The 24037-nt window shown below is 41.5% G+C and overlaps 4 protein-coding genes across 19 annotated transcripts; 1 reads left to right on the top strand and 3 right to left on the bottom strand.

Annotated features, from left to right (window-relative positions):
• The first annotated feature begins 1594 nt into the window (after positions 1–1594).
• On the top strand, positions 1595–10696 carry LOC100845247. 16 transcript variants are annotated; one of them, XR_002961576.1, is made up of 18 exons: positions 1596–1750; positions 1963–2016; positions 2417–2542; positions 2816–2875; positions 2967–2978; positions 3113–3770; positions 3914–4054; positions 4311–4815; positions 5015–5109; positions 5192–5302; positions 5499–5564; positions 5739–5804; positions 5880–6083; positions 6205–6408; positions 6528–6612; positions 6736–6887; positions 7009–7062; positions 7180–7268. XR_002961576.1 is itself a non-coding variant. In XM_024456556.1 (14 exons), exons 6-14 carry the CDS (start codon positions 4599–4601, stop codon positions 6816–6818), a joined length of 1131 nt encoding a protein of 376 aa, XP_024312324.1. In that variant the 5' UTR covers positions 1596–1750; positions 1963–2016; positions 2417–2875; positions 3113–3770; positions 3914–4054; positions 4311–4598; the 3' UTR covers positions 6819–6888. The 16 variants fall into 16 exon arrangements, 4 of the variants coding, with proteins under 4 accessions (XP_024312324.1, XP_014752558.1, XP_014752557.1 ...); XR_002961573.1 differs by having other exon boundaries at positions 2967–3025; XR_002961570.1 differs by lacking the exon at positions 2967–2978.
• On the bottom strand, positions 10539–15596 carry LOC100844939. The gene is made up of 5 exons (XM_010229100.3): positions 15088–15596; positions 14352–14438; positions 14078–14203; positions 11583–13924; positions 10539–11506 (listed from the first exon to the last, which is right to left on the bottom strand). Exons 1-4 carry the CDS (start codon positions 15109–15111, stop codon positions 13538–13540), a joined length of 624 nt encoding a protein of 207 aa, XP_010227402.2. The 5' UTR covers positions 15112–15596; the 3' UTR covers positions 10539–11506; positions 11583–13537.
• Positions 15597–17059: 1463 nt separating this feature from the next.
• LOC112269699 (protein FIZZY-RELATED 3-like) lies at positions 17060–18144 on the bottom strand. Its single transcript, XM_024456557.1, has 3 exons — positions 17767–18144; positions 17475–17597; positions 17060–17400 (listed from the first exon to the last, which is right to left on the bottom strand). The coding sequence occupies exons 1-3, from the start codon at positions 17824–17826 to the stop codon at positions 17353–17355; spliced, it is 231 nt and encodes a 76-aa protein (XP_024312325.1). The 5' UTR covers positions 17827–18144; the 3' UTR covers positions 17060–17352.
• A 139-nt stretch (positions 18145–18283) lies between these two features.
• Positions 18284–23310, bottom strand: LOC100836228 (protein NCA1). The gene is made up of 8 exons (XM_003563433.4): positions 23151–23310; positions 21837–22190; positions 21525–21753; positions 21249–21394; positions 20216–20303; positions 19991–20137; positions 18693–18842; positions 18284–18601 (listed from the first exon to the last, which is right to left on the bottom strand). Exons 2-8 carry the CDS (start codon positions 22166–22168, stop codon positions 18554–18556), a joined length of 1140 nt encoding a protein of 379 aa, XP_003563481.1. The 5' UTR covers positions 22169–22190; positions 23151–23310; the 3' UTR covers positions 18284–18553.
• Between the last annotated feature and the right edge of the window lie 727 nt (positions 23311–24037).

Raw genomic sequence — 24037 nt, 5'->3', positions numbered from 1 at the left:
AAGTTTGATGTGGTCTGTAAGCGCTCGGACGCTTGCTTTTCAGTTTTCACAATCTAGATGGTTGATGGATGCCACAATTCTGTGGTAGGATTTTTTTTTGCTGTGTTGTTTTGTTTAAAAGTGATTTTTTGGATCTTGCTGTATTTTTTTCGCGTTTTCCCGCAAGCAGGTCGTCCCCCAGTGTTTCAAGGATCGGCTTAACGATTTTGCTGAGAATTTCCTCATCATCATGGACTGCAACGGTTACAAGTACCATCCAAGTAAGGAATGATTTCACTTTGCTCTGTGGAGCCTATTGGAGGCCTTTTGCAAGGACTCACAAGCTGAAACCTGGTGACAGTGTGCAGTTTTGTGCTGCGCATTACGGTCCCATTTTCGAAGCTGTGTTAGTTGGTCAGAATTGGGGGATGTGCTTGATGCTAATCAATTCGGTGAGTTTTTGTCATGTTCTCTTTATATATGTTTTTTTTCTGTTACCCGTGTCGAAGCGCTGTGTTATCTCATTTTTTTGTAGCTATCTGTTATCCAGGTCTACCGGAAGTCAGCTATGATGTCCGTGGTCGGTTGCACTCAGCCATGTTCAAGAACATGCCAGATCTTACTGATCGTGAAGTACGCAGGTTGCTGACTGCTCTCGACACAATGGAGCCTGTTAGTGAATTTGATCGCGAGGTTTTTGTCCAGAAGATGTCTGATGTTGATATGGCCTCTCGAGTCCTCGTAAGTGTTTTTTTTGGCAAATCATCTTTCATCTAGCGTATTTTTCCATACTGAATGATGTTTTGATTTTTTTGCTCTTCCTAGGTCATCCCTGCCAAAATCAAGATTTTACTTAGAGTTCCACACTCTGGACAGGCTAGTTTCAGTCGTGTTACGCGAAACAAGGTTACCGATGGGGTCTTCAGCATGACAGCAACGGGCGACATTGTGGTTTACAGGGGCTGGGAATATTTTTGTTCTTGCAACAAAATCGGAAGCGGAAGTGTCCTCCTGCTAGTCATCGATAACATTGGCGAATTGGGTGTGGAAGTCCATATCATCAAGCGTTGAAAAAGAATATTTGAATGACACTAAGCCTGGAGTTAACTATGTAATAATAGAGGGTTATGCCCACATCATCAAGTGTTAATGTGCGTGCTAGAGTGACTGCGTTGTATGATTTGTGCCCTATCACTTTTTTTGGGGGGCGCACTAAGTATATGTGAATAGATGTGTGGTTGTTTATCTCTTTCTTTTTTTTCATGTGTGGCATAATTTGTCTTTTTTTGTTCCTTTTTTTTGCGCCCCCATATATATTGTTTTTTCTTTGGTTTTTAGTTTCTTTTCGACATGATTTTTTTTGTGTTTTTTTACATGTTTCTATATAACCTACGGGTCACGAGGCTGATGGTATTGTCGATCAGCGTATCTTGCCACAATTTTATTTTTTTCCTGTTTGTTATCATGCGCCGTTCAAGACCCTGGGTTTTCAAATATCCTTTTTCTTTTCCCTTTTTTTTGCGCTTTCTGGGTCGGACGGCTTCCGTGGTGTTTTTGGTGGGCCACCCTTTTTTTCTTTTTGATTTTTTTTTGGCAAGGGTGAGTAGGGGTGGAAACCGGTCGTATTTCTCACCCCGCGCCGCAACCCCAGGGAAATTTGAATTTTCAGAAGACAGGGAGACAGAGAAGACGGCCAGGATAGGAGCGCTCGACGGACGAGGCGAAAAATCGCCATTGCCGCCGGCGAGCTGTTCCGCGACCGCCGCCACTGGTAATTTCTATCTCGGATACGTGATCTCCCCCCTCCGCGCTCTACTGCACGCGCACTTTTGCCCGTTGAATCACGAGCATGTTGCGGCCCCTTTGTTCGTGCCCCTTCCACTGACGTGCATCCATGTACTGCGCGATTCTAATCAAAATTGCCGTCGCCTCTGCTGCTGTTCTCAGGTCTAATTTTCTATATTGTTGTTTGTTTGTCAGCAGGGTCGAACGAAGGACACCATGGAATTGAGCTGGCCTTCAAGCAACAGCAGGGCTGTAAGTCCCCCTCGCCGGCAACGGGGAGATTTTGAATTTTTTTTTGTGTACATGAATTATCATATGTCCTGTTTACATACACACGGCCATCTGCATCCTCTGCGCGCCCAGCGGTGGATGGGTGGTTTTTAGTGGATCTGTATCTTCTGTCACATACATACGGCAATGTAATGGGGTGGGGTTCTATGTCGGCACTTTGCTCGCGTGTGTTTTTTTTCCTGATGCAGCAATAACGGAGTATGTAGTCGCGAGTTTTTTCGCACAGACGGATACATGTAGTTTTTATCTATTTTGTTCGCTTTAGGATAAGCACCATATTGTAGATGTAATCCACTAGCCAATATAAAATGTTTTCTGTTTTTGTATTTTTTTTATTTCTATTTTTTCCTGTTTTTCATAGGTTGTTGGTGGGGGCCATTACGAATTCCAGAATGGGTATCAACAAAGTGATTCAGAGGACTATCAACATAAGAGAGATAAGGGTGTCTCACATTCATCAGATGAAGAGGGCAACAGCTTCAGTGAAGTAATAGTTACACCCTACCCGCTGTCAGATTGTTTCAACTCGTTTTGTAACGATTTTTTGACATTTTTTTCTGACCTCCTTTTTTTGTTTACTATCGTTGAATAGCTGGGGAAAACATATGACACCGACCATCAGCACGAGAATTTTTTTAACGATGTTACCACCATGATAAGATTGTTTTTGACTGTCAGCTTCAACACGAAAATAAAGCAACTGAAAAAACATTTTTGTATGTGCTTTTTTTTTCTGTTGTCATGTGTTTTTTTTATGCAGGTGCTGAAGGGACTGAAAAGGAAACGTCGCAGGAAGAGTATGCAGAAAGAAAGCAAGAAGGTATTAAGTTGTTTCTTGCCATTTTAAACTTCTTTTTTTGTTGTTATATACACAAAGCCATGTGGAATGATAGCACATTATTTTTATACAGCAATCACATCAGGTTGTTTTTTGACCATTAGTAGCGGGCGGGTGGTCAGCATATGTTTTGTATGTTTCGGTTTTTTTATGGTACGCCCCTTCTTTTTTTTCGTTATTTTTGTATATGCTGTCAATGTTTTTTCTATTTTTTCGCAGAGGTCAAAAACTTGGAACCAACCTGGAGGGGGCAAGCGGAGATGAATTTGCACTAAAGGCTTACAGCCGATGCAACGCCCCCTACTTATATGAAGTTATCCAAAGTTTCTCAAAATCTGAAAGCAAATGTGCACTGATAAGACAAGCAGGGTTTGGCAGCATACTAGAGTTCGATGGGTCTTCTGTGCCAAGGGCCTTTGTACAATGGATTGCAGACAGAACTAATACCAGCACAGAAGAAGTTTGTTTCAGAGATGACAGAATTAAGCTAAGTGCCAAGTTTGTTACCATGATTCTAGGCACCCCAGCTGGCAAATACGAAATCCAGACCACTGGTGAAGATGGGAAGTTTTCTTTTCTGGACTGTCAGAACTTCCTCCTATCAAGTTCTTTGGGAAGAAAATCATGAATACCAGATGACATGTTTCTTAGATGCTTCCTGGTTGTAGTGTTGTCTACTTTTCTTTGTCCCAACTCTAGCACATACCCCAGCACCAAGTATTTGGGTGCCTTTGTCGACATTGAGAGGATCAAAGACATGAATTGGTCGAAGCTAACGCATGATTGGATGATTTATTCTATCAAGAAGTACCAAAAACAAAAGGGGAAGCAAAGTCGTGTTTCCTGTACTTTAGGCGGATGCATTTATGGCTTAGCGGTCAGTGTTCAATCCTTTTTTTTATCCTTTTTCATTTTTTGCTTCTCTGTATGGCGTATTTTTGCCCTTTTCAGCATTTTTTTTGTGCAGGCAGGGGATCCGATAGTAATGTTTTTTTCTCTTTTCTATGCTCCTTTTTCCAGGTCAGATGCCTAGACCAATTCGATTTTGGGAAAGTAGAGTTCTCAACGATCTTGCCCAGGATACTAGTGTGGAAGGGAGACATGATCATTGATTTTAGCAAAATGGTTATGCAAAAGAACAGCAAACACGGCGTGCACCAAGTATGTTTTTTTTATAAGTTGCAGCTGCAAGTTTCTTTTTTATAACTTGCAACCGCAATTTTTTCGTTTTTTTCTATGTTTTTTACACTTGGTATTGTTTCTTTTTATAACTTTGCAGATAGAACTTTTTTTCTAATGCGAATCTGCAGGTGCAATATTTTAGGCAAAAAACATCCATCCGTTTTTTTTCTAAATGCTGCATTGTAGTATCCCCCACATGTGTAATTTATTTTAGGGTTTTATGTCTTTTTTGCAGATAAAGCCTGAAACAGAAACTTGCTATAGCATAGGGGAAAAACCAGGCGTAAGCGAGACCAAGCTGATGGATGCTATGCTCTTGGACTTGAGATCAAAGTTAGATTGTTGTTTGGGGCATTCAGTCTCATCCGAGGAATATATCACACAGTATGTGTTTTTTTCAAAAGTTTTTTTTTTCACGTAATCATTTTTGTGCGCTGTCTTTGGTTCAGGCAAAGCAGAATATAGCAATTATATTCCAGAACTACATGGAGAGTGAGAATTAACATTGCTGGGAGAAAGCTAAATGTCTAGCAATGGACGTGATTACAAGCCTAACAACTTCATGCGAAATCAGAACGAAAAAGATGGACAATTATGCGAACGGGCATTCTTGGCTTTGTCAGAACACACTGAAGTTGTAAAAGATTCACAAGATAGTTCAAACAACTGTCCAATTACATCAGCATGCACCGAGAAGGTTGAGTCTAGTGGGAACAACAGTGAAAGAGCAGATAGTGTTGGTAATCGTTTGTTCCTAGTCACCACTCTCCCAAACCCCCTTTTGTCGTTGTTTTTTTTACTGCCTGTGTGGGATTATAATGCTGCCCTTTCCTCTCTTTTTTTGCTGTCTTTTTGTTGTTTTTGGTTTGATCCCCCCCCCCCCCACGCCCCCGCCACCCTTTTTTTTTTCTCAGCATGTGCATTTTTATGTCTTAGCAGGCCATAAAGATGGAAGCAGCCGAAACACCCCAGGCTTTGTGCAGACAAAATCCGAGAGAAACGAAAGTTCAATGCAAGGGGGAGAAGAGTTGAAGGTTTTTCATCAGCAGTCCTCTTTTCTCCGGCTCTCCTTGCTTTTTCAAATGTATATTTCATTATATTTTTTTTTTCAAACAGGGCCATGAGTTGGGTGTGGTCAACACCCACAACATAGCGCACGATAGGGCACCAAAACAACAGACTAATGCATCGCACACCAATGGGGCAGGCGTTCTGCCTTATGTTGAAGTATTTTTTTTCCCTGTTTTAATTTTGTCCTAAGTTTTTTTTCTTTTTGCAACTGCAGTAAATAAAAATACACCCCCCGGGGAGGAGAGAAATCTTAATGCTCTGTTTTTCACCCAGCGGTTTAACACAGCCCCCAATGTTGTGCCTTATCTCTACCTTTTTTTTTATAACAGCTGGTGTTATTTTCAATGTACAGCCAATCATAGAACAAACAAAGGCGACGGAACCAACCAGGGCAGATGCCGCGGCGCAAGGCGCGCAGGTAAACCTCATTTTTTTTTCTATTCCCCCCTCATCCCTTTTTTTTTGTTGTGCCTTTTTTTTTGTTACCTGTATATATATATATTTTTTGTGTATTTTCTGTTATTGCATTCAAATCTTCAACCTTTTTGTTGTTGTTTCTCCTACCTAATTGCAGCGTCACTTTGGTGTTTAGGTTATTGGAGAACAACCCAAGGCGACAGGACTAATCGTAGAAGATGATGCAGTACCCTGTGTTCAGGTTAACTAATGTTTATCTACTTTTTTTGTCTCCTTCACACACTTTAATTGTTTTAATCTTCTTTTTTCTTACTAGGTGCCAGGCGGCTTAGCTGATCCGTGTTTCAGAAATGACAATGGGGCTTCACACCCTGCGGGCACTGATGTTGATTCAAAGGAGCAGTTTTCTCAAAGGAACACTAGCAGCACAAAGATTGATTGTATTATGTCTCAAACAAGCGCGCAAGCGCATGGGAACGATGATTTGCAGCAGCTTACAAATTGCATATCAGAAACAGAGGTTCTTCTTTATCTAATCAGGATATTTAATATGTTTTTTTCATATCTTACATTTTTCCATGTTCTTTCTCCTTTTTTTCTGAATGATGTAATTTTTTTTTCATCACCTCACCCCCCTGCAGCCTAATATTGGGGAGAAAGAAGAACCAAATAACGCTTCTACACCATTATGCGCAAGCCCAAAGCATGCGCCAATGGACCACATGGCAGGCGGTGAACACAAGACAATAGGACATACTAGTGGACCTTCCAAAGGCACTGACAGCAAGATAATAACAGATATAATGGAGAAAATTCAAAAGCCAAAATCAGCAGAGCCATACCCCGTAAGTCCTTGATGGGGTTAATATATGTAGGAATTATTTCCAAGAAGCATAATATATGTTTGTATCAAGTTTCTATAATTTTTTCTTCTTCTTTTTTCTGGTTTGCATTCTTTGTGTAGGGGCAAAACAAAGCAACTGCAGGGAACACGGGCGACAAATATGCTGCAAACAAAGCTTTGCAGAATAATAGTTTGGCAGCGATTGGTAAGTAGTTTTTTTTTTTCAGATGATGTGATTTGGGACCCTGCAGGTCAGTGTTCATGCATACTTTCCCCCACTGTCACGGCAAGCTGCTTAGTTGCATATGTTCTTTTTTTTGGCCCCCAGTTGAAGTATATGCAGACAGTAATTCAAACAATTCTTCAAATCACAACCCCACCGAATGGGAAGTGCAAAACGGACTTGATTGATGCCAAGCAGATTTCTCCAACGAGTAACTCTCAAGCAAATGCATCAATGATAATGCCAAAAACGACAAGGTATGAATATGACCTTTTTCTGCCCACACGAAACTATGTGTTTCTCTTATTATTCTTTTTTTTCTTTTTCTTTTTTCTGTTTGAGGGGAGGGGTGTGTAGTTTTGACCTTTATGCCATTAGTAGGAAAACATCGACGCAGCATGGAAAAGTTATTTCGCAAGTCCCTTTTATCAGGTTTGTCTTGACGTTTATCTATCGCATTTCCTTTTTTTCCTTGCCACCTTCTGTCTCTTTTCTAAGTGCAGCACAGGGCTTATGGTAGGAAAGTCTTTTTGTTTTTTGTATAAGCAGGCAAGGGTCGCATCTTATGGTAGGAAGCCAGGTCAGTAGGAATCCACTATTCAATGTGCCCAAAAACAAGTCAGCAACGACAAGTGCAGCTGCGCACCTACAATATCCACTATAAGGCCAAGGAAATTGATCTGCAGCTCGTATGTTTTGCTTTCAATTCTTCTTTTTCTTTTTTTTTCTTTTTTTCACAGCAAAACAACAAATGCAGCTGCACAGCTATAACATTTCCCCATATATGTCAGCTGCTATTTTTTGAGAGTGTCTTTTTTTTGTTCTATTGGCAAACTCGCAGGACAGTCAAAGCAATTCGAGCAACAAGGAGAACACTTTAAGAAGCTTACCAGATACCAAGTATAATATTAAAGTAGAGGTACAACCTCTATTTCCGTATTTTTTTTCTTTTTTCTGTAAGTGCCTTTTTTTTTACATATGAACTATATAACTGTTTTTTTTTGTTATTTGTTTCTTTTTTACATAGCCTCATGAGGCAGCTGACGTCGAAATAATCGATGAGAAGACATTTTCCAAGAATATACAATTAGGAGGGAAGCCAAGTTTAAGGAAACAGATGCAGGCTCCAACCACAAATGTAAATGCGGGTTTTTTTACACGGTCTATTTTTATTAAAAAATTGTGGGGATGCAAGTTATATTTGCAGTAGAGTTCTCCCCCCCACCCCCCCACCCATGTGATGTATGTTCATTTTTTTTCTTCAACTGCAAATTAACACTTTCATTTTTTGTTTTCCAAAATTGCAGATGCAAGTTGTTTTTTGCAACTTCAAATAACACTTGTTTTTTGCTTCCGCAAGTTGTGCCGTTTTTCACTTTGTTTTTCCAAATTGCAGATGCAAGTTGCAAATTAACACTTTCGTGTTTTTTTTTGCAGTTGCAAATTGTGCTGTTTTCATTTTTGTTCTTCGAAATTTTGCAGATGCAAGTTAAATCTGCAATGTATGTTCTCCCCCCCCCCCCCACCCCATGCAATGTATGTTGTCTTGTTAAATTTTTTTTTTGCAGCTGCAAATCAACACTATGTTTTTTTGCAGTTGCAAATTGTGCCATTTTCATTTTTCCAAATTGCAGATGCAATTTCTATCTGTAGTACAGAGTTTTTTTTGCAACTGCAAAATGTTCTGCAGCATATGTTTTCTTTTTGCAGCTGCCAATCATGTCGTTTTACATTTTGTTGTGTGCAGGATTCTTGCAACACATGTTTTTCTGCCCGAGGTTAATTTTTGCAACTGCATTTTTTCCTGTGGGGGAACACATATACTGATTCTTACAGCTGCAATTTCTTCCAACTCAAAATTGCAGTATTTTTCCTATATGTCGTTTTTCCCCCAGATTTTTTTTGCAGCTGCAATTCACGCCTGAAGTGGACAGCCCTTATACTTCTGTAATAGTTATATTTTCACAACTCACAACACAGGGTTTTTTAATTCGTGGGGTTTTTGTGTGTTTTTCTTTCCAATTCTTTCTTTTCAGGTGCTGTTTTTTTTTTCACTTTTGTCTTTTTTTTCTGAGAGGGTGTGTTTGTCTGTGTGCAGGATTCCAAAGAAGTTCAAGTGTTAGGAGAAACAAATTTCAGAAACAGATGCAATTCTTTAACTGAACAGTCAGACAAGATGTACAACCAAAATATTAGGAGCAAAAACATGTTAATGAATACCAGCAAGGTGCCATCAACCACGAATGCTAATTTTTTACCACCAAGGAGAGTTCTGCAACCTAGCAAATGGCTTTGTTCGCCGTATGAAACAAACAGAATCAATGTGACAAGTGAGGAGGCAAGACACTATCAAGCAATCATGTGTCTTGGCTCTATCAATGAATACCAGTAGTTAGTACCTTTATCATATTCTCATTTCTCTTCATATTAGCCTTTTTTTATAGGCTACCGATGTCATGTATTTTTTCTTTCCCCCAATTTAGTTGTCCCTCTTTTGCTGATTAAAGTATCTTTCTTTTTCCAGCCGGTTTGCAATATTTCTTGAAAAATGCAGAGTTCACTTCAAAACCTATGCTGAATCATTCAGTACTCAAGGATGGGTAGAAGGGTGGGTTATTAATGCCTTTTGTCGGAAACTGTTCAGAGACAAGCACCCAAGTGAAAGTGGCAAACATTTCTTCTTCCACACAATTAGTGTAATTCTCTTTCATCTGTTTTTTATTTTATTTTTTAAACATCGCATGGTTGTTTCTTGTGTTTTTTTCCCAGATGTAAGTGATGTGTTTATTTTCATGCAGGAATACTTATTGGAACAATACGACAACGAAGAGAGGAAGGAGTACATGAGAAAAAGAGTAATCCATGCTTTCGAAGGTGCAGGGTCAGCAAACAGTCTATATCTTACCAACATGGTGAGTTCCTCTATACAATTTTTTCTCCTGCCATCCTTTTGGTTTTAAGGCAAACATGTTTTTATTATTCGGAAGCATGGGGTTCCAAAATATCTTTTTTTCTCGTGCTGCAGCTATTCTTTCCATCGCTGCATATGAGACATTGGTTCTTATTCATTGTCGATATGAGGGATGAGAAGTTTCTTTTTCTCGACTCCTTGTTTGGGAGTGAAAATGTGATGCTGGTAAAGTTTTTTGTATAATATAATGATGCACTTCTATATGGTTATTCTCCTTTTGCTATAATGGTGTTTTTTCAAATGTGTTTTTAATTAGTTGTTTAATTAAACAGATCAGAAATTTTATTGCCATATGGAAAGACATGAGGCTCCCAAGCGTAAGATTTGACGAGTTCCAGATCATGTATCCAAGAGTTCCAAAGCAGACAAACAGGTATGTTTTCTTTTTGGTCTTTTTTTTCCGCATTGTAGTGTTATAACATTTTTTTTTAAACCTGTGTCTTCATTGTTGTTTTATTCAAATAAAAAAAAAAAACAGGGATGATTGCGGCATCTATGTTATGAAATTAATGGAACAGTGGGATCCACGGAATCAACCACCATGCTCGTTTTCCAGAGATGATATTCCAAGCATAAGGATCAAATACCGCAATGACTTAATGTTCTGCAAATATAACAAACTGGAGGAGTCCGAAACAATTTGTCTGACAATTCAACCCTTCAGTATGTCTCCCCCCTGCCTGTGTTTTTGCCTGGGTGCACATATTCTTTTTTTCTTGTTTTTTCTTCGCCCATGCTAACTTGCTGTTTTTTTTTCAATGTTTTTCTTTTGTTTTTCTGAATTGCAAGCAGATGTATATCCAGGGGAGTTAACTAGAAGGAGGCGCACGTCTTTTTTATCCAACTGGCGGCGGGACAACTCATACATATGGCGAGAAGATACATATTTTAGTTGGAGGGGAAGATACATTTTTTGTTTGTAGCTGTAGTTTTCTTCTTTTTCAGATTTGTTTTATTTTATTTGTTGTCCATAAAAACAACAGCCCGTGATTGTTTTTTTTGTTTCACATGTCAAATAGGGACCACAATCTATGTGGTGATGACAAGCACAGATATGAACTTCCGAAATGTTGCATCTGTCGTAATTTTTTGCTTTTTTTTATGTGTACGCAATGCTGCTTTCCTTTTTTCTTCTGGTTACATTACATGTTTTCGGGTTTTTTATTGTACGGAGATAAAGAGGAATGCTTAAAAAGCGGTGCGCGTATATATGTGTGTCCATGCCCCACTATGTTCTTTGTATTTTTCAAAAAATTGTGCTGATTTTGCAGGCATAATAAAAAGACAGTAAGCGTGGGAGGCATGGACTACCTTTTTTTCCAAGAGCATCGTGACCTCTACAGGTATTTTTTCGTTTTCCATATTTCTTCTAATTACATTCTCATGCATTTTTTTTATCAAGGATGTTGTTTACCGTTTTGTGCTTGTTCTATATGACGTAAGAGCTGTAAAAATGCTGGATAAAACAGACAGAAGATTCCTTTTTTTGAGTACAACAAAATTTCAAAGCACGAGTAGTAAAACCGACAAGCTGAATGTAGTGCCAAAACTGAATTCCTTTTGTAAATAAGTTCGTTTAAAACAGCGAGTCACAGCAAAATCTGTAGCCTGCTCATTTCTTGGCTTGTACAGCTGCCTTTTGCTTACTGGGAGTGCATGAAATCATGTTCTCAAGGACTTTCATTGTTGGTTTCCGGATTCGTTGCGATGGCGAGTCCCTTGGAGGAATCGAAGGCGAGTGTAGCTTAGAGGTGTTTATTGCTGCGGCATCTGTCTTCTTCTTTGTCTTGTTCCTTTCTTCTGGAATCGTTGCATCTTCCTGGGCCAATAACCGCTGAGCATCCACTACTGGATTCGAAATCTTTGGTTTCTTTTGCGCGTTTGCACGGGTTGGAGCAGTTGGTCCTACATAGGTTATCAAAGAAAAAATTATAGTAACAAACTCAAGAGAAATAATTATGACAAGAAGATTTTTCCGCACCTCGTTTGTTTTTGCGGCCGGCTTTGCCATTATGCAGTGCTTCCTTGTTGATGTGTAAGTTTTTGCAAGTCTTTACATTATGATCATGCTCACTACAGTGGCTGCATGTAATCCTTTGTTTTGTCAAAATAGTTTCAACAAGCGTTTTTTGTCTACCTGGTACTTTTGGCGCCCTTTACTCTTGGCAACATCAGGTTGTTTCTATGTTTCTTCAGGAATGCCCACAGTTGGTTCATCACTGACAGGCTCAGCCTCAACAGGGTCCTGCCTATCTTGCTCTTCCTTCTGTACCTGCTTTTTGATCTCAGCTACCTTCCTCTGCATCTTGTCTGTTTTTTTTGCTAACTAGGAATATGATTCCTTGTACTCTGAGGCATCAGCAGCCAAATCCGTGAGCCTTCTCGTCAGTATGTTGTACCTGAAATGGCTGCTCTCTCCTGTTAGGTCCTTTGGCACATTATTCGTTGCATCCCTGAAATCTTTCATTTCTTTTGGCCTCCACCTTTCAATGAAATATTTCTCTGGGAGAGTAGAAATATTTAGGTGCAAAAGGACCTTTAATGCATGGCAGCATAATATGCCATCTTTTTGGAATCTTGCACAAATGCAAGATATGTCCTGATTTGTCCGATCAAGCAAGACCGTGAACTTCCTCTCTCTGAAATCAACTCACCAAGCATACTTGATTTGAAAACCTCGTATCTGACATTTTTTTCAATCTCTTCGGCATGGACTTTCTGTGTCATCTTCAGTTGAGTTTGAAATTTGTAAAAAATATTCCCGGTGTACATCTTTGCTGCCTGCAGCTCTAGTTCCGACACTGCCCATAAAGTTGGCTTTGTTGTTCTAGTTAATGAATCCTGTTCTTTTTCATTCTCCAATATGTTATCGGCAATCCTCTGGTACTCACCAAGGAAACTGATTATGCTATATGTTGATCCAACATTATCTTTGAATATAGCATTTGTGCCCTCACTCCTTGCTGTCGAGTGTATGAAGGGGAAAAATCTTTCTTGAAATACACAGGAACAAACTGCTTTCTCATTTCCCACATTTGCTGGAAGTATTTGATGTGTTCCACGTTGTATTTGCGCAGCATTGCTGGCCAAAGTGACTCAAATTCTTCTTCTGTCTGGGAGCGGTTAATAACATCATTAAACTCTAGGTGCAGCATTTTTTTGGTTGCAAAACACCTAGCACACTTTTCCTCTGCCTTTTTCTTGATGTGAAACAAGCAATTTCTGTGTGTGGTCTTCTTGAATACTTTAGGAATTGCGTGTTTCATCGCCACATCCTGATCTGTGATTATCGTCTGAGGCATTTTCCCTCCCATGCACAGCAAAAACTCTTGAAACAGCCAGGTGAATGTGTCAATCGTCTCATTCTGAAGGATGGCACAAGCAAACAAGCAATTGTTTGCATGCCCTGTGACTCCAACAAATGGTGCAAATGGCAGGTTATACATGTTCGTCCTATATGTTGTATCGAAACTGATACAGTCCCCATACAATTGATAAAATCTTCTAGAGTTGCCGTCAACCCAAAATATATTCTCAACTTTACTTTCATCACCCACCTTGAAAGCATAGTAGAATTGTGGGTCTTGCATCTGCCTCTTCCTGAAGTAATCTAGGACCATCATCATATCATTTTGGTTTGTTTCATTCCTTATAGCTGTCTTGTAGTTGCTTACGTCTTTCTTTGTGAATGGCACTGCCGATAGCCCACCTCTGATGACAGCAAGAATTGTCATGATTTTCCTGGTAGGTAGCTTGACAGAATTCAAAGTTCTGATCAGCAGTTTTTCGTGATCTGTCATGTGTTTATGGGATCTAAGGTATTTAGCCTCACCAGGGGGACTGAGCGCATGGTTATGCTGCATCTCAAAACTTGTCACTATCCATCTGTCCCCCTCTTTCAATGTCACGACCATCTTTGCTTGGCAATCAGTGATTTCAATTGTATTTTTTTTTCTTGGTTTCTTGCCCTGCACAGCATGAGTCAGCCCGGATTTCCTGACTACTTGACTGAGATGCAACAACAGACTCGTTCTGCAGGTATATTTCAATGTCATCCTGACTTAGCTGCTCAATTTCTGCAGTTCTTTCATTGCTTGGTGCTTTTTCAAATCTGTGAGTAGGACATGCTCCTGTTTGCTGTGTTGTCAAACTTGACAAATTTCCAGAGGCCGCAGAGGGTGTGTGTGCAACTTGAATGTCTTGCGCTATATGAGAACCAGGATGCTGATAAAGCTCTTCTTCTTCATCATCTATTTCATTAACTGCTTTCCCGTCAGCACCATCTGAACGCCCATCATGGCCAGTGATCATGAACATCCTGTTCTGAAATTTTGCACAAAAGAATTTTAAAATTTTAATTTTTCCCCTTTTTTTAGCCTAATTTTTCCCTTGCACCACCATGATTTTTTTCCTTAACAGCAACCCGTTTTGTTTTACAGCAAAAAACTATGATCATTGCATAGAAGGTTCCTTTACCTCTGATCCCATTGGTTCATGGAAGAACTGTGTGTATTTTGAATTCATTGGCTGTTGTAGCATTTCAGTAAATGTCCCATAGACTTGTTCTTCAGAACTCACAGCATTACTGCCATAGCGATTGGGCTGTAAAAAAGAAAAAGAATTGAGGCTCTTCTCTTTTGTTTCATTCATGGTGCACTGTGTTAGTGCCTGTCACCCATTTTTTTTAATTTTTTTCCCTAATACTTAAAAATCTGTAGGGGGGAGGAAACAAGAGAACTGTAACGCATACCTGCATTGGCATATAAGGATCTTCAATCTCATGATCATCAGACAAAATACTTGAATCTGGATCGACAATGACATCATGCACGCGGTGCTGAAAATGCAATGTTGGTACACGGATAAGTTCTATTTTCTATGAGAGAAAATAAATGCAGCAAACATGGATTTTTTTGCATGTATGTGTTTCTTAAATTCCTGTACATTTTTTGTTCCCCTAGGTTACACAAGTGCGGGGGAGGGGGGGCAGGCGAGTTGCTTTGCGTGCAACTTGACATAATAACAAACACTTGGTGAGTACTAACAGGCACAACACAGTTTTTTCCTTTTTTGTTTTGTCATTTCTACCTTTTTTGTTGATTTTGTTGTTTTTTGCTGCCAAGAAGCAGCGCCAAGTGTTGTAAAACAAAAAACAAAAAAATAACCTGAGCTTGCAGGTGCTCTGTAACTGGGAGTGTTGCAGTGCCAAAAAGGAAATCTCCATAATTTTCCATTATACATGCATGTTATTTTTGTATTAGGACATATAGAAACAGAAATCAACATGTCAACTATACACAAAACGGATCAACGTGTGAATTATCCATTAAAGAGTATCAATGTGTGATCCCCTTTTTTTTGTAGATCTGGCGATGGCAACAAGATGTAGAGAAAAGCTTTGGAACGAAGGGTGGTGGAGGCGATGGGAATCACTGGAGCTTTTTGGGGATGGGAGGGGGGGCGTGACCAGTACAAAACCACGGCACCTTGGTACGTATTCCCTGATGCATCCATTGATTCTTTCGCAGACTCGTCGATATGGTTTTCCTTTTGTTCTTGGGAGCCCTGCATCGCGTCCATCTAGTGCAGACGACGCAGGCTTGTTGTTTTTACTTGATAGAAAAGTTAGGGTTCTAGGAATAAGTGTAGGAGGGTGGGTTCTTGCAGAGGGGAGAGGGGGTCTGTGGCGGCTGACTGGGGAGGGGGGACGGAGTCTTTGTTTTTTTCTCTGCCTGTGGGGGCTCGCGAAGGGTTTACGTGCTTTTCTTTTTTTTCCATGATAGCTTTTATTTCCCTTTTTTTCGGGCTCAGTTGGTGCGTGGGCTCGTCGATTTCTCTGGTGGGCCGACATGGAGGCCTTTTTTAAGACCACGTTTTTTTTTAGTTTTGTTCACTCCGTCCAGCCAGTTCAAACAAATCAAATAGAAATCAAAAAACAGAAACCTTTTATTTCCTTTTTTTTCCGGGCTCAGTTGGTGCGGGGGCTCGTCGATTTTCTCTGGTGGGCCGTTATGGAGGCGTTTTTTAAGGCCTTTTTTGAGTTTTGTTCACTCTGTCCGGCCGGTTCAAACAAATCAAATAGAAATAAAAAAACAGAAAACAAAAAAAACCCTGGAAAAAGCCCACAAAAACCTGGCAACCCGGACCTGGGGGAGTCGGGCACACGGGTTTTATTTGCAAGCCCGAACCCAACTAGGGAAAGCAGAAGGGCGGGGGGTGGGGTGGTCGACTGAGAAATTGAAAGTTTCTCAGTCATGGACAGATCGGTGTTTATGCCTTCCATTCGTTTCTCAAAAAACAGACGGCGCGGATCGTCGACTGAGAAACAATCAGTCCACTGAGTCCTAGACAGACCCTAAATAAAATAATCATGTGACAAGGGTTCAAAATAACATCCACACGATGTACACAGCCAGGTATTTACAACACACTAGTAAGTATGCCTAGTAAGCATGCACCTGCACGCAGGTCCTAAAACGTTAAACATGTTTTTTGAATTTAATTTTTCTTTAAGTTATCTTTTATTACAGTTTTTCTCGTTTAACTTTTTAAATAGTTGTCATTGTGTAGCGATGCAAGCATGCGTGTGCAACCTATGATGCACACACATTTGTTGAAATAAAATCCACGACCACAAAAATATATTATAATTAGGTGCCAAAATATTACAACTCGGAAAAAATTGGAAGCAATAATTAGAATACAAGTACTTCACAATATTATCCACTATTCCATTTTTTGATGAAGGTCCACTTTTTTGTGCACTCAAGAACCTCTCATTCCAACGGTCAGATATTATTTACAGCTTCATTCGAGTCATAAATATGGCCTCAGAAGTTTGATCCATCTTGAGGTCTCTGGGTACTGAGTGCAACTACAAGCAACAAGTTTCTCTATAATGTTCTCAGAAGTTTTCTCTAAATTTGAAAGTAACATTCCCCTGCCCCTGGGTTTCTCTATAATGTCTCGTGTTTTCCGTGTTTTCCGAAGCGGATACATTTTTGCACAACTATGAATTTCTGCTACAAAGAATTGGTCAAGTTAACAGGCAATGGAATAAATTAGGACGCACAATTTAAGCGTCACATGGGATACTTTTAATGTGCATAACAAGTGAATTACTTTTAAGGAATGTCATGTCTTAGAAGTCTCACCTTTGATCTGTGGCCAGAAATTTTTGCTAATGTAGTCATTGGGGACACGGATATCATGCTGCAATATGCTCTTGTCCCTGCTACCAGAGGACAAGATGGTTGAGTTCCACGCTAATGTAGTCACTGAGGACACGGATATCTGTCGGGGTACATTTACATGTCATATTCTTAACTAAAGAACACAAATGTCAGAGTGACAGAGAAGAATACTCTACTTCATAGTGTTTCACTAAAAATCTAAGCTGGTTCAAGTGGAAAAATATTTTGAACATGACAAAGATGTCGCAATTGAATAAGGCTTCCATATACACACTGATCTCATACATTCGAGTAAGCTTAGATGTCACATAGTGAAATAAACAGTCCAGTGTTACGATGTATTAATACCTGAAGAGAGTAAAAGAAAAAAAAAATCCTTGTGTTTCACTTGAGCATCAGTTCATCATACAAAATTGTGAACCTAAGCAGCTGCATATTTTCAGACTCCATAGACATTTTGATCCACACTTTCATAGCCTGAACCGATCAGGCAGGTGGTGACTGCATTAGCATATATCATGGTGAGAGAGCAAACCTTGACGTCTTCATGTCAGCCAGTCACGCACCGGCCATCAGCATCACACATAACAAGGATGACTGAATCTCCTTCAAAAAAAAAGGATGACTGAATCTGGCTACACAATGGATGCAAAGAAAGAAAAAAGAGTGTCCATCCACACCTTGCTGCTGGAGGCGGACCAGAGGTAGACGCAGGTGCCGATGCCAACGACGAGCATGTTCTGGGACGACCAGTCGACGAGGTTGAGGTAGAAGTCATCCTGCAGGCATGACGCGTCCAGCACCTGATCTCATAGTGCGCGCGCACACACACACAAGATAACGAAGAAACGACTATCAGTCAGTCATCAAGTCTGTCTAAGGATTTGGGGTCACCGGCCCAAGGGAGATCGAGGTGTTTGGAGAATTTCCTAGGTGAAGAATTGGCACGCCCTTGTGAGGCGTCTTGGGCACCTTCCGGGACAGCTTCTTGGGCGTGGAGGAGTCGACGGAGCCCGCGGCGCAGTCATGCATGGTGGGCGGCGGTGGAGTGCTGCAATTGAGGCTACCCCGAGCGGGAAGGCGCGACGCGGCCGGCGGAAGTGCGTGGAGGCTGGGGGCACATGAGGGTGGGGGGGGGGGGGGGGGGGGGTTTGTCCCGTGGGGGTCGGCGGGAGCGGCGGGAGGAGACGGCGGCGGCGGCGCGTGAGGACGGCGGCAACAGCCCTCGAGGGGCGGGGCGGGAGGAGATGTCTGGGAGGGAGGAGGTGCGGGGCGCGAGGAGACGTCGGTGGCAGCACGAGGCGGCGTCGGCAGGCGGACGGGCGACGTCACGGCATGCGGGCGGCGTGAGGTCTGCGGAGGCAGAAAAAAAGGAAAGACGACGGAGGAAAAGAAAAGATCGATGGACGAAGAGGTACGTGGGGATCGGGAGTTCGGGAGTCAGAGAGAGTCGGACGTTAATTGTTCGCTAAACCCACACAGAAGAAAAAATCACCTAATTGTTTGTTAATTGTGAGATGGGAAAGGTCTGTGTAGATCTAGAAATGAATGTGTTGGTGACTTTATAAGCAGCAGAGATGCACATGAAGTTATACACGATGGTGCATATACAAGACCAGCACATTTACACTGGCAGAAGCGAAACAGCATGCATGATACGGTGCAGACTAATATGTTGGTATTAGATCTATGATCGACGATGCATGGTCTTCAGACTTGTACTCCCCCAACGATACCTCGGCCTGGCAGACCATCTGCATTACTTCGAATCCAACTGTTTGTGCAGAAAGTCAAGAACGGAGCGGCGCTGAAAAAGTACAAAATGAAAGCTACTCAGATCAACGAGCCAGAGCACAAACAGGAGAGGATGAGGTGCGGCAGGGATAAATTAGAGCTACCCGTTGCTCAAGACCAGCTTGCTCAGAATCCAGATTCAACTTCTCAAGGGACTTGATGGCTTCCTCAAAACCTTCGACTGCCGCATCTTGGTTACCTAGATTTCTATCAACATCCGCGACTTTGGCTAGAGAAGTTGCTAGATCAATTACCTAGACCCAACAGTAGTCAGATTGTCAAATAAAACCAACTAAAGCAAAGCACAAAATGAATCATCTATCTGTTCTGACTTGTGCGTAACAGATCCAGTTGAATAAATCAATCCTACTAGTGCACACCATACTTATCATTTCGAATAACAGAGACTTGTTGCGTCGAAGTACTGTAGGAAGTAATGAATTAAGCAAACAAGTGATTCTCAATATTACTATCATTTTGGCACTGCAGTTTATCCAGGAAACAAGCAAGACAGCTCTGGATCCTACCAAGGACAAACTTGACTATACATATACATTTACAGTGAAGCAAGCTTGACAACCACTTTGAATGGAAATGATCCATTCAAGTCAAGGATTCAAGAAAAACAAATAAATAAGATGTTCAAGACTAGGAGCATTTTTTTTACAGCTCAATACTCTATCCCCTTTCCATCACTTCCATCATTGAACATAATTGCATAGAGTACATGAACCACAAAATATATGTGCATGAATCTGGCAGAACCACAGAATGCTTTAATGCAAAAGATTTGGAACATGAATGCCAAATGTTATTGTCCTCTTGGCCTTTGCGTAGAATAAAGGAAAATCATTTACCAGATCTGCATCCATCTCTTGTTCAGGTTGCTAATAATAATAACAAGTTTGAAAAGATTGTTGCGAAATCTAACAGGTTGCCAAGTTTGTTCGTCAAATCTTTAGTTAGCATAGTAAATCACGCAAGCAAAGTTACAGCACCTAACTTCTTGTAGCTCCAGTATGGTCTAGGACTTGCCTCCAGTGAATGCCAATGAACATAAAAAACGGTTTGCATTGGGGGATCCGGCCTATTTATCATTTTACCTCCAACTCTGCCCGTAATATGTGCATGCCCATGAGTACCAGACACATGCAATGTGGCAGATGATAGTGTTCTGGTTAAGAAGTAACAGTTGAGTAGCATTGTCCAAAAAATAGCTTGCATGATAATGCTCGATGTTCCAAAACAAAGACAAGTGGTAGCAAATAAATAGTAACATAGAAGTACGGACAAAAAGAGAAGGATGCCCGAGGTTCCTTCCAGTTCTTGTTTAGCACAAATCAGTTTGCATTTATGCTTAATCTTAAATTCATGACTCACAGAACATGAGCACTGTGGTTACCTGGGAGGCCACAGACGGGTGTTCCTTTACTGCCTTTTGGCGAACACTCAATGAACGAGCATAGTAACTTCTTGCAGATTGTAGGTCCCCACCATAGTAGCGAAGGTCTCCAACTTTATTGAGTGAAACTGAGAGTGTATGGACCAACTATAGAACAAAGAAAAAGCTAGATTAACAATGAGAGGTTAATACTATTTATAATGAAATATTAGAATATATTACAACCTCAAGATCCTTTGTGGGCAATTTTGAGAGAAACTCAGCACTTTCTTCATAGTAAGTGATCGCTGAAGAAGCGTCTCCCAAGGTCCGACTGAAAAAGAAAAGAACAATGATGAGGACCAGGGAGAAAGAGTTCAGGTATCAACAAAATTAGCAAATAAAATGATGTGCAACAATATACCGAAAGAAGTACAAAGCAGTAATTAGATAAAGCTGAAGCAGAACAATATAGCCCAGTGCAAGACCAAAATTTTCACTACTGAAATTGAAGCACAATTTGGTCATCAGAGACATATCACAGACCATTTGTCTCTCATATGAGCATGTATGGGACATCATGAACAGAAGTAAAGATCTTGGGAACTGGCTAATACACAAGCTAACAGCTACTGGCTAGATCCAGCACGCTGCATGCATACGACATTAATGAATAGTTTTCCAATTTCCACATTGCAAATACACCATACAGACAAGTTACAACTACCCTGCAATTGGCAACCTATCAGCTCTGTACTTGATCTAATCCATACATACCATGAGCACTGAAAAATCACTCATGATGCCTCGTCATTTCAACGTAGTCATGCATAGAAAAAAGCAAGAAATCTGATTCGATATATAGCTAAACTACCAAGGTCAGACTATTCTTGGTGATTTGCTATCTTAGAGTAGAACAGGTTATGCACAGCAAACACAATGAATCCTTATTTTATTTATTTTTAGGATATCTAAGCCATTTGTTAGAACGTTGAGTTACATGGTCGAGGTATCAATGGCAAGTTCACATAAAAACATTGAGTTTCACGGTCTTAGCATAGAATGGGCTCATTCACATAGGAGATTACATGCTGAACCTCCATGCTACAACCACCAGCCATTAGGTAGTAAAACAAATCTAGGGGGGACAAACCAACATTACTTAATCCTAGATTTTTTTCTCCGCTACTTAATCCTAGTTTGTTTCAAAGTGGTTTGTTTCTTAGTATGCAAAAGTGAAAGGCAGTGCAGGGGCAGTAGTCAAGAAAGACGATCATACCAGCAATCCCCAAGCATTCCTAAGACTGCCCCAAGCTGAGAACATAGATCTAGGTTATCTTCTGCAGATTTCAACTCCTCCCTGATGTCTTCTGCACACATACTGAGCCTTGACTTGGCACTTTCAATGTTCTGTGCACGAAAAGCCTGGAGATGAGGAAGTTAGGGACATCGCCATAACATCAAGATCATCGATTAGAGTAAATACATACTGGATAACCATGAATTGTGCAAATTTCGCAGGTTAAGGAAGAATGGAGTTGATTTGATTACTGACCCTCATAGCCTGCTGCACCAGAAAAGCACCTCTTTCCATGGAGACATCCTCATATATCACCTTGCTCTTGCCATCGACTTCTTCCACGCCCCCTCCAGCAAGTGATCTCTTGATTCGGGCATGGCCGTCAATGAAGCGATCAACAAGGGCCTGGAGTTCGGGATCTGGCTCGACCCCCTCTATGTCAGCACCACATAACGGGCAGTCTTTAAATCGTGATATGCATGTCCTGCCAAGGTTAACCTGTCAGGACATATGCAAGCAATGACAAATGCAGTATGTGTCTATATGTGAAACACAAGACGCACGCACTTGCAGAACTTATGCGAGCATGGTTTGCATTTGCTTGTGTCATGGAGCAGTGCCTGGCAGACCATGCAACTGAGGGGACCGAGCTTGAACGTGTTGGAGTCATAGCCAAAGGGGCACTTGGCAGGCACCATACGAGGGTCAGGACTCTCTTCTCCGGCATGGTCGGTGCCACTTTCCTTGTGCTCTTCGCCGTTATTCTTGCCGGTTACTGGGCATACACTGCTGCTGTCATTCTTGTTAGATTTGACCGTGCTGCTGTTCTTGTCAGATTTCATGGGGCATACACCACCACCACCAGTGGTAGCTTTTGCGAAAGGGCAGAGAGAGCTCATGGTAATTAATTCTTTACGTACCCTGTAAAGATGGGTTCAAGGTGTGAGTTTAGGTATGCAGACCAACAAATTATGATTAGATGCAAACCAAATTTATCTGCCGAATCAGTGAAGTATGTCATTGCTGAAACCAATCTTGCAGACCCAGACAAATCAGAGAGCTCACGCTTCCACGGAGCTAAGAGCAAGGATGCAAGAGCAATTAGCAGGGGTGCGCATCTACTTTGTTCTATCTCAAGGCCCACCTCGCACTAAGATCGGATCTAGATGGTGTGCACCGGCACACCCAAAATTTCTAGGGGTCAGAGGGGACTAACCAACCTATGTTACAGATGACGTAACAGAAATTAAGGCCTCATATGCCCATAAGAAAAGCATGAAGATTGGTGTTATTTAACCCTTTCTTCTCATTACTAGATACATCAAATTGATGTTAAATTGCCATAACTAACAGAATACTACAATACTTAACAAGTTACATGGTGTGAGCTTTTTGCATTAGTATCTTCTGGAAACAGCTTTTGCATTCACATGGTCTTCCAAATTTAGCAACTAATAAACGACGAAAAAATATATTATTCTCCGTGCATAAAACGGGCTCGCGCAACAGCACCATGGTTTCACCAAAAACATGACAAGTAGAGGACCCCCTGGAAGCCATTAAGCATGGTACTCTATCCGAAATTCAGAGAAATTATCGACGCGGGACGTCACTCGAGGCTCAGGCACCCGCATAACAACCCTCAGCCTTCCACGCCGTCAGGCCGCCGAATCGCGCGATTCCCCTAGCGTGGCACGGCCCGCTCCGTCAAAATTCAGCAGAGGCGCGCCACACGCCACGGCCCTCCCAACGAGCGGTGCCGTTCCACTGCTCCCTTAGATCAAACCGCGGGACGGACGCCACGCTCAAATCAAATCGGCACAGAGAGGGATGAGGGAGAGGGAAGAGAGGTCTGCTGGAGGAGGGAGGGGGGGGGCTTACCGGAGGCGGCCACCAGAGCGACGTAGAGTTTTAGCTGCGACGCTGGCGACGGCGAGGGATCGAGAGGCGTGGAGGGATTTGGTGCCGACGCGGGTGGTGAAGGAGAGAGGAAGGTAGTTGGGGAAGACGAGGCGAGACGCGAGAGCCAGAGAAAGGCGAAGAATGGGGATCAAACGATCAGGTGGGCCGTGGGCCTTTCGGCTTTGCTGCGCTATTCCTTCTTCTTTTTGTTTCGAGAAATTCTTCTTCTTCTTTGGATTTGGAGGAGCCAGTGCCTGTGCTTGGGTTGGGCTGGTTTGGTCCGCTGAGAGTCCTAGTGCTCGGCCCATAACAACATGTCAGTTAGTCAAGCCTTTCGGGGCATCCGGCGCACTGTTTGGACTTCGTTTCATACTTTTCGGTCCACCTTCCCTGCGCCCTTGAAAACCAGTAGCAACCTCCGTATGGAGTACGGAGTACAAGATTTTGTTTTCCGGACAAGATAAAATTTGCAATGCTACCTACATTCATCTGCATCCTCTCAAAAAGGAAAAAACCTACATTCCTCTACAAATACTACTGTAACTTTGTTTGGATTCATAATCCTATCTTGCAAAATGAGAGAGGACTGATAATGACGACAGACAAAAAAAAAACAAAGTGAACCGCTGATACCATTCATGTTCAGACAAATTTGAATAACTTATTATGAGACGGAGAAAGTAGATCTTACGAGCTTTTATGTCCTTGTTGTCGTCTTAACTCGGGAGAATAATTGGGTTCAAGCGTTAACCATGATCATGAGAGGAACCAGCGACGTCAAGAAACATAGCCTAGCGGAGGAAATCAAAAGGCTCGTGAAAAGTAGAAAAGAATGTTAATAGCAAGGATACATCGAACATAGGTCA

The sequence above is a fragment of the Brachypodium distachyon genome, chromosome 1 (assembly GCF_000005505.3).
Source record: "Brachypodium distachyon strain Bd21 chromosome 1, Brachypodium_distachyon_v3.0, whole genome shotgun sequence".
In the NCBI taxonomy this organism is placed as follows: domain Eukaryota; kingdom Viridiplantae; phylum Streptophyta; class Magnoliopsida; order Poales; family Poaceae; genus Brachypodium; species Brachypodium distachyon.
This window is presented reverse-complemented; position numbering and strand designations above follow the sequence as displayed.

Coding starts and splice junctions, on each gene's coding strand:
- LOC100845247 (XM_014897072.2), top strand. CDS start 7,233: ATGTGCCCAAAAACAAGTCAGCAACGACAAGTGCAGCTGCGCACCTAC. Junction 7,320..7,471: donor AGGAAATTGATCTGCAGCTC/GTATGTTTTGCT, acceptor GCAAACTCGCAG/GACAGTCAAAGCAATTCGAG. Junction 9,327..9,428: donor TCTTCTTCCACACAATTAGT/GTAATTCTCTTT, acceptor ATTTTCATGCAG/GAATACTTATTGGAACAATA.
- LOC100844939 (XM_010229100.3), bottom strand. CDS start 15,111: ATGCATCAGGGAATACGTACCAAG. Junction 14,204..14,351: donor ATCCTTATATGCCAATGCAG/GTATGCGTTACA, acceptor TCTTTTTTACAG/CCCAATCGCTATGGCAGTAA. Junction 13,925..14,077: donor ATGAACCAATGGGATCAGAG/GTAAAGGAACCT, acceptor GCAAAATTTCAG/AACAGGATGTTCATGATCAC.
- LOC112269699 (XM_024456557.1), bottom strand. CDS start 17,826: ATGCATGACTGCGCCGCGGGCTCCGTCGACTCCTCCACGCCCAAGAAG. Junction 17,598..17,766: donor CCAAGAAGCTGTCCCGGAAG/GTGCCCAAGACG, acceptor CTATGAGATCAG/GTGCTGGACGCGTCATGCCT. Junction 17,401..17,474: donor GGTCCGCCTCCAGCAGCAAG/GTGTGGATGGAC, acceptor TTTTTTTTGAAG/GAGATTCAGTCATCCTTGTT.
- LOC100836228 (XM_003563433.4), bottom strand. CDS start 22,168: ATGAGCTCTCTCTGCCCTTTCGCAAAAGCTACCACTGGTGGTGGTGGT. Junction 21,395..21,524: donor TGGTGCAGCAGGCTATGAGG/GTCAGTAATCAA, acceptor CCTCATCTCCAG/GCTTTTCGTGCACAGAACAT. Junction 20,304..21,248: donor GGAATGCTTGGGGATTGCTG/GTATGATCGTCT, acceptor TTTCTTTTTCAG/TCGGACCTTGGGAGACGCTT.